At 31.7% G+C, this 10,067-nt stretch overlaps 1 protein-coding gene across 1 annotated transcript; it reads left to right on the forward strand.

Annotated features, from left to right (window-relative positions):
* The first annotated feature begins 3,509 nt into the window (after window positions 1–3,509).
* Window positions 3,510–5,165, forward strand: LOC146958690 (protein FANTASTIC FOUR 3-like). The gene has a single exon (XM_085740224.1). It carries the CDS (start codon window positions 4,031–4,033, stop codon window positions 5,045–5,047), a length of 1,017 nt encoding a protein of 338 aa, XP_085596350.1. The 5' UTR covers window positions 3,510–4,030; the 3' UTR covers window positions 5,048–5,165.
* The last annotated feature ends 4,902 nt before the right edge of the window (window positions 5,166–10,067 follow it).

Raw genomic sequence — 10,067 nt, forward strand, 5'->3', positions numbered from 1 at the left:
TAATTATCCGATAGTTTGGAGATTACCTTGCATAAACTTCTTTTCAAGTTATGCTTCAGTTTTGTGCTAAATAGAATCTACCAATTATTGTAGAAAGCAATAGTTTTTTAAAGATTATAAGGAGCAATATTTTTTTTTAAAGATTAGGGTTAAATATGTTTTTGATCCCTATAAATATGTCAACTTTTCGTTTTAGTCCCTATAAAATTTTCCTTCAACTTTTAGTCTCTATAAAATTTTCAATCTTCACTTTTGATATCTCTTTTAAAGTAAACTCATATGTAGAATTCATATTATTTAATAAAATTTTCCAGAAAAATTCAAAATATTATAAGAATCACTCCTAAAAAAATTCAGAATTTTTTAACAAAACATGAATTTAATATGAATTTTTATATTTTTTACGGTTAAAAATTCATATTTAATTTGTGTTTTGTTAAAAAATTCTAATTTTTTTTAGAATATTTTACACATTTTTGCATAATTTCATTAAAAAATAAAAAAAAATTAAATTAAAAATAGGGACCAAAAGTAGTGATTGAAAATTTTATAGGAACTAAATATTGAAGAAAAATTTTAGATGGACTAAAACGAAAAATTGACATATTTATAGGGACCAAAAACATATTTAACCCCTAAAGATTATAGAGAGCAAATACAACAAAAATGTAAATGCTTATCGATCAAAGTCAGATGCTTACGTATAGCTGTGCATGCAAATGCCGACGCTTAAACATAAAGCTCCTCCAGTGACAAGTCAACATGTGCTAGTTCAATTAGTTAGTAACTAAATTAATAATATTAACATTCTTCCTTAAAAAAAAAATTAATATTAACATTCTAATACGTACCAGGAAGGAATTAAAAAAAGACAAAAATTAAGTGGTATTTTAGAGAATAGATACTGTCAATAATTTTAAAAGGACGTTTCTTTACATGAATTTTTTTTTTATCTCTTTGTCAGTGGAACATCAAGAGCACTGCCTATAGCACACTGCATCCAAGTTTTGTCGTTCAAAAATTCAAACCATAACATAATCTAATAGTAGTAGTACGAACTAATTTAAAGCAAAAATGAGGGATATCGTTTTTTTTAATAATTATATATAAACTTATGCATGAACTCTTTTCAAAGACAAAGGTCGAATTGATTCGAATATCATTAACGTGTGGACTTCATGTATACATATATATTGAATTTTGACAATGAGGATCTCCCTAATAATATATTTTTGGTACAGCCGTGATAATATTTTTAATTGGTGAATTGCAATTATAAGTTTGACTCCATGTTTATTTTTTTCAACAGATGATCTGTTCTAATTTAGGAGCATCTCAAAATATTATAAATTTTGGTCACAGATATTGACTCAAATATTGTATTCTGAAGTTAATTATAACAAAGATGAACCACCTTTATATTTTGAAGGTGTTTGACAACAAGCAAATCATCTGAATTAGTGAATTTCTTTTTGAGGTTTTTTAATAAGGGAAAATATAAGGGTATTAAAATCCATTACCAAAATTACTCTTAGTTTTATATGCAAACTAGTATGTAAAAAAAGTTCTATATATAAAATCGATACAACTATAAATTTCTATGCGCAAACAAACTAAATCAAAATTAATTTATACGGGAATGTATGTGAATTAAAATCTAATTAATACTATTGGTCATAAGCAAAAAAATTGAAACAATGGTGTGATGTGAATGCCACCAAAGAACTTGTATCCATGGACACATTAAGGCAAGTTATCATGAGGATATTTGAATTTGCTTCATCAATGCAGACAGAACATATCATGCCTCGTAGGACTCACTATTGTGTCTATATCCTTGAAATTTCAAACCCTACGCAGTAAAAAAAAGGCATGGGATCTTGTTTTGTTGGATCAAGATTTTCCCAAAACACAATCATGATGCATGGATCAGATAGTCCCAAACACGTACCTAAACCACTATTTCAGCGAATCATAATTCATGTAAAACATTGATTTTTCCCCCATAACATTTTCTTCACCATTTTGTATATAAAGATATAATTCATCAAGCACTTACTCTTTTATTTCAAAGGTTTTGTACTCATGTTTCACTTCTCTTTTTTACTTGTTTTGAATAAAATAGCAATGTTGGTCTAAAATCGGTCTAAAATCTGACTCTTCAAACTCTATGATTCAAAATACCCTGAATATATAAAGGAATCAATCGCAATCAAAGTATCAAACAATATTTGTGAGAATCCAATTGTGTTCGGGCCTTTTGTTTGTTTACTTTTGGAAAAGAATAGTAAAATTGGTAATTTAGCAGCCATATAGAACCACATGTCCCTCCTATTATAGATCATTGATTTCCACGTAATAAGGACATGGCTACAGCACCAAAATTCTGAGAAGAAAAATTCTGTACAAAATCATTGTATGAAGCTTTAATTATTTTTTATATGGGAAACAAGAAACATAATAATATTGCTTATGTTATGTATTTTGAGAAGTCAAAAAGTTACGTTGACTTGCAAAATGACCTCAAAATACTCCCTCCGTCCCATATTATTTGACCTAGTTGACTCTGTCACGTATGCCAATGCACAATTTTAAACTTAAATTTCTTTAATAATCTAGTAGAAAAAATTACGAAAATTTGATATTTTGAAAATATTAATCGAGACGAATCTAACAACATCTTATATGCTATATTTTGTTTTTATATATTAGTAGAAAAATAGAGTCAAAGCATGTTACATGAATAATGCAAATATTTTAAATAGGTCAAGTAATATGAGACGGAGTGAGTAATAGTGAATTTATTTGATAAGTCGTGTATGATATATCATGTACTCAACAACACATCATTATGTATTTTGACATAACTTTGACAATGTAAATCCATAACAACACAAAATACATAACTTTGATAAGTCGTTTATATTATGTATTTACATTGTCTTCTTGAACATTAATGATGTGTTTTGATATTATGTTTGGCAATATAAAAGATTTCATCAACAACACAAAAAAAAAAGGTATGGTTAACGATTGAGACACAAACTTGGTGTTTGTCTAATGCGATACTGTGGTTTACTTTTGCTCAGTAATTGAACCTACATTTTTTTCAATGATTTTCTCCCCTTCTCAATACTAGTTTTATACCCAAATAAAATTACATATTTCTCTTGTCCATTAAGTATAACCCAGTTTAAGTGCAAGACGTTGACTCATCCGCAAAGACGTTCAAGCCAAATTCGTCACTTCTTCCATAGGTAAAGCATGCGAGTCTAGTAAATGGTTGCTGACTTAGATGCCAATGAGTTAACTCATCTGAAAGTAGCGGGTTCAACTCTTGTTGTCTTCGTGATGACATATTTGCTGAGTGATCTGTAAGTATATCACTGTTAACGTTTACTAAGGCTTGAAGTAAATCTTGATATTTGTGAATTACATAACCCAACTCACCTAAACATTTTAATATACAAAAAAATATGTGAGTTAACCACTACGTTATTTGATGAAAAAGCACATCTCTCTCCTATTATTGATCATTTATTCCACATAAGGACGTGCCTACAGCAACAATTTTCTGCACACTTGATATTGTAAGGAAGAAAAATTTGTACAAAATTATTGTCCTTTGACATTAGGTCACGCACCAAACAAAAAAGCAACAACACTTGACACCATTACTCCTTGCTTCCTCGTTTTCATTATTTTGAAAATTTTATCATTTATTCTCTTTTGTGTTGTGTGGTGTGGATTAAGAAATTGTACAAATTCAAGTGGCGCAAAAAGGACCCCTTTTTCCTACCTCATGTCCCAAAACACTTTTTAGGACTACAAATTCACCCCCACCCCCTTCACTTCTTCCACACACCATTCCCATTCCTTCTTTCAATTCTATTCCTCTCTTCATACCTAAAACTAAAACCACTTGCTTCCAATCTGAAAAAACTAGAAGCTCATAACAAATTTCACACTCAGCTTTATCACCTTAATTTGAAATTTGAAACATCCTAGTATTTAAGACACAAACATCAATATGTCTGCAATTGTATACCATCCTGGATTGCAAATACATCTTGAGTCTCCCCTTGTTGAGTCAAGAACACTAAGGTTAAGGTTACCTTCTCCAAAACAAGTCCCTACTCCTCAATCCATTGATTTAGCCTTTAAATCTTGCTTCTTTGATTCAAACATCAAAACCCAACACCAAGAAGAAAAAATCAACAAAACAGAAACTCTTCAAAACAAGCCCAACAACAATGGTGGTTGGAATTTCCTTGATGCACTTTCAAATAATATATATCAAAACACATCGGAAAAAGAAACCACAACAACCACCTATGTGCATCCTCAACAGAAACGTTCCTCTTTGGCTATGAGCCCAAAGAGCCTTGAATTATGTACAGAGAATCTTGGTAACGAGAGTGGCACTGACATTGTAGAAAACGACATGTTGTTGTCTTCAATGGGAACAATGGAGGAGCAAAGAGAACCTTGTAGCCCTGTTTTAGGGGCTACTAAGAAACCAAAAATCCAGAATTTTCCACCACCTTTGACAACGATGAGAGGATCAGAATCTCTTCGTGTTAGACCCCACCGTGAAGATGGAAGGTTAGTAATTGAAGTCACAAAAGTCCCACCAAGTACCTCATGTTTTCAAGCTGATAGAAGCCATGGCCGTCTTCGCCTCTGTTTTTTGACAAATGAGACTACAAGTTTTGACCCGGAAGAAGAACAGGAACAAGAAGAGGATGTTGATGATGATGATGATGTCGTAGATGAAAATGAACAACCACATAATAAAGAAGAATTATATGAAAATGAGATGGTTGGTGAAGTAAAACAAGATGTTGAAGAAGAGGAAACAGAGGAGAAAGCAGAGAAGGTAGAACTAGAAGAAGAAGAAGAAGTTGTTGCATGTGAGGAGATGAAAAGTAGTGACGCAAGAATTGAAAAGTATGAGTGGGCAAGAAGGTGCAAAGAAGGTGGTGAAAATGAAAACAAAGAATATTTAAATTGGGGGGAAGCCCTTTGGGTGGCTACTACTTCCTAAAACTATTTATATTTTCAGTTCTATTTATATATATGTATTAATAAAATAGAATGTTTAAATATTTTTGTCCTTTTTGTGCATTCATCTTGTTTTGTTTAATGAATTTCCCGTTTTTGTATTTTTTTTCTTCCCATAAACTATATGGTCTGGTCGGTAGTTATTATCGTTACTCTGTTCCAAGAAGGACACACGCGCAGCGCAGTGATACTGATGTAGCAGCAGCATAGGGAAACTAAGGGAGTTTGAGTAGAATGCAAACCGCACGTTTTGAATGCCTTACCTAAGAATCTTACAAAAATATAGATAAGGGTATGGTGATTTTGTTGGAGAGTCCATTATCAGAACCAACAACGAATCAATGTTGTATGATTAATAGAGTGGGAGATCCGACATCTTTCCGCAAAATTTAAAGATATTTAGTCGATAAATCACTTCATTTATATATACAACACTTTGATAATTTATACTCGATATGAGACCTAACCAAACACACTTGAAGTCAACCAATTTAACTTTTCTTATTTGAGGAATTTTAATGTATTATTTTTAAGATTAGTCTTTTTAAATGTATCAACTTTTATTTTTAGTTTCTATAAAAGAAAAATCTTCAAACTTTTATTCCTCTAAATTTTGTGTATTTTTTTATTTTAGAATATGTCACCATTAAGATCTTGATTAATTTTCTGTCAAGACCACCATCCTTGGTCCGTGTTCCTCTTGCCACCATTCCAATGACCACACCGCCTCCGTTTCGACAACCAGCACCGCCGCCACCATGGAAGTTACCACACAAACCATGCTGCTCTTTACCGGCAAGTTGGCAAATTTAATGGATAAAGGCAAGATATGCAAAACAAAAAGTGTTATAACGTAACAAGAGGATAAATTGAAATAAGTTTGAGGATTGCACCGCACTCTGTTACGTTGGTGACGACGTATAAACAAATATTCAAAGTGAAATATGCTGATTTAGGTAGTAACAATGAAGCACTATTGTACTCCCTCCGTCCGGCAATAGACGACCCACGTGAAAATGTACAATTTTGACCTAATTTATTTTGACCATATTTTTCTACTAATATACAAAGATAAATAATATCATATAAGATGTCGTTAGATTCGTCTCGATGAATATTTTCAAAATATCAAATTTTCATAATTTTTTCTAATATATTATTCAAGATATTTAAGCTCAAAATTATGCATTGGCATGCGTAATAGGGTCAACTGTATCATGTATTATGGGACGGAGGGAGTAATAACTATGTGTTCGAGTTTTGAATAAAGAATATTACATAATAAAATATCTAAGTTTTTTTTTCTCACGTTTAAGAGATGAATGATCATGTGATAATATATTGAATGATCGAGTTATTATAATTCTATTTTCATTGTTTAAAGACCATTCCAATGACGTTTTAAATAGTTCCAGTACTCTTAATTTGACTTGTAGAACGTTAGCTTTGATTGGATATATGGACGAGTTAAGGTCCAAAAAATGATTCAACAAAATTTAAATTGGATTAATGAGAAATTTCTTATAAGCAAATTTATCAAAATGAGAACAAAGGATACTTAAAACTCATTACAATTTAAGAGATAATATCAAATACTTTGAAGGCACAACACAACAATGAACTACTCCACAAATCCGAAAGGATACCTCTAAGAAATTTGTCATCTTCCCTTAAAATATGACATCATTTCGTTCTTACGAAATACACCAAACTCATATGAGCCAAATTAAGTGAGACATTTTTCTTTCTTCGGTTGTTGAACATTTCGCAAAACAACCAACTCGTCGATTCAATATCGTTGAAGCACAAGACACAACATTGTTGATGCATATCAATTATCATCCCTAGCGGAGTAGCGGGTATCTACTCTCATTCTCGACCCTTACTTCCCTAACTTAACATATCACTAATTTCTTGCCAAAAAAGAAACACATATCATTAGCTTTCATGAAAGTTTTTCATCCCTCGATGTCTGGTTTCTTGGCTTTTTCTCTAATTCAATGGCAATCATGGCAACCCGCTCTCTCCATATTGTTTCATGTTCATTTGCTATACGTAAGAATGGAGTCACAATATTTTCCAAAGTAACTGGAATGAGATCCGAATCGCACATCCACTATACCAATATTTAAGTACAAATTTAACGGCCACTTCAAGTTGCAGCCACAACTTTTCCCTTGTTGTTGTCAACAAAAGGACACTGGCCAAAGCTGTGTCTAGATATCTTATCCTTTTTCAGATATATCAAAGTAGTTGGGGGATTGTAAAACTCTACAAGAAACCACAAAAGGATTTCTATATCTGAGACGTACCAATTCATGGGACCACCAAATATGTAACTCTGAAACACAATCTAAACCAATCCTCTTCGATATCATTTGTGATCATTATTCATTGATCATTTTTGAGATTTGTCTCCTATACATCCATAACTTTCATTTCCTAACTACATATGTTTTCTTCCTCAAGATACGATATTTTTTAATAACTTTTTAGTTACTTTTTATTTTTCAATATTTAAAACTTACAAAAATTGTTGTGAAATTTTACAAAAATTATGAGCAAATTATATATAGAAAATTACTGTTGTTTAAATAAAAATTAAGTCAATCATGTATGTATGTACTTACGTACATATATACATAGGTACGTATGTAAGTACATAAGTATGTGTATGCGTGTGTGTATATGTATATGTATAGATTTTATTAACATATTTACAGTGTGAAATTATTATATTTTATGGGTCTTGTTAACGAGTGTTTCAGGATACTCTTTAAAGATTCTAAATGAAGTAATTATATACTCCCTCCGTTTCAAAATGAGTGTCGTTTTAGCCCAAAAAAATTGTTTCAAAATGAATGTCGCTTTCAGTTTCCAATACAATAATAACTTTTTCTTTTCAATTGCACCTTTCAATTAATACTATGTTACACTACTTCCAAAGTATTATTTTTTCTTTAATGAAAAACAAACCAATACTCCCTCCGTTTCAAAATGAGTGTCGCTTTAGCCAAAAAAAATTGTTTCAAAATGAGTGTCGCTTTCAGTTTCCAATGCAATAATAACGTTTTCTTTTCAATTGTACCCTCCAATTAATACTCTGCACACTACTTCCAAAGTATTACTTTTAAAACTAACCAATAGTTAATAAGGATAATTTGGTAAAATAACCATTCTCTTTCTCTTAATCATTGCATTTCTTAATATGTGTGTAAACACCTAAAACGACACTCATTTTGAAACGGAGGGAGTAGTTGATTAGGATAATTTGGTAAAATTGTTATGACATTTGACTACTTCATTCCATTCCTTAATATGTGTGCAATTGGCTAAAGCGATACTCATTTTAAAACGAAGGGAGTATTCTTTAAAAATGTTAAAGTTTTTAGTTTTCAATGTAGTGATTGCACAAACTTTCATAAAAAGTTATCATTTAAGGTTCTTAACTCGTGCCCCGGAACTAATTAACATTACCCATATTTTATTTATATAATCTTTCATAATTTGAATTTCAATGTTTAAATGATATCATAATTTTTAGTATAGTCATTGAAAATGAAAATTCATTATACTATTCATTTTATTTAAGAATTGTTTTTTTGAAGAAGCTAAATTAGTCCAGGAGGAGCACACTTCCAGATCCCAAGTCAAGACCACCAGACCAATCCAAGTGGGTTTTATTTAAGAATTGTTAACAAGTTTTTTTTTTGAATCGGCAAAATATTATTAACCAACAAGCCCGTGCAAGACGCACTAATAAGCTCGGGTGGAGAAAAAAATACAAAGAAGGGGAAATCGGTTGCCATACAAACTCCGGCTCGAACAAAAACCCCTTTAAAAAACCACCCCTAAACAAAAGAACAAACCACAAGAGTGATGACGCAGGCATATACAAATCACAGACCGCAAGCATACCCCTGCGTCAACACCAAAGGCAGCCAAAACAACTAAAAACCGCCAAAACCTCCCAACACCGCACCTAAGCTGCACCTACTACTGCCGCACCAGCCAATAACCACACCGGCAACACGCAGACCCCTAATAATGCAACAGACAGAATACCCTGCCAAGCAAAACCCCTCCCAGCTGAAACAAAAGTGAAACCGGACACGGCAGGACAGCAGAAAAACTGCTGACAACAGAATGACAGCCGCAGGTTAACAAGCTTGTAACCTGATATAGTATCAAAATTTATTTATATAGTATTTATATATTGATTTATTTACTAATCCTTGTTTCACAATCTTTTCAATATTTAAAAAAGGGGTAATAGTCACTTTAGTCCCTGAATATGTAATGATTAGTCATTTTAGTCCTTCATTGTATCAAAATTTCAAAATAGTCCCTGATTGTGCATTATGTTAGTCAAAATAGTCCTTGACACTAAAATAACCTTTCAATGTTCACAGTAACTCTTTTCATATAGGGACTAAAATGACAATAAACATGTACTTGTAAGGACTAATATGACAATAAGTAAGTATATTGGAGGACTAATCTGACAATATTAATGAAATATTTTAACGTTAAGGACTATTTTGACTAACAAAATGCACAATCAGGGACTACTTTGAAGTTTTGATACATTGAAGGACTATTTTGACTACTCATTACAATTTCAGGGACCAAAGTGACTATTACCCCTTTAAAAAAATTAATAAAACCGTGCCACACTGTAAATTTTGTAGTGACGTCCTAACAATAACAATAAAAGGAAATAGTGAAGTCTACGACTTTTTTTTAGGGTAAAAGGCAGTCTAGCTTATATCATCCATAAAATTTCAATAGTTTTTTTTTTTTTTTTGTCTTAGATGAAGTGCTGATCTACTAAAATTAAACTCACATACAACTGCGAGATCCTGGATTCGAACCCGGATCACAACGTCCAGCCTTGCAATTTCGACATTTGACAGTTGAATTAGAACTTCTGGACATATCAATAGTTACATGAGGATAAAAATTCTAAAACTTGTAATGCGGTTTCATTGAAAAATTAAAGT

Source organism: Medicago sativa, chromosome 1, assembly GCF_051527215.1.
Source record: "Medicago sativa cultivar Bolivia chromosome 1, Bolivia_mono, whole genome shotgun sequence".
In the NCBI taxonomy this organism is placed as follows: domain Eukaryota; kingdom Viridiplantae; phylum Streptophyta; class Magnoliopsida; order Fabales; family Fabaceae; genus Medicago; species Medicago sativa.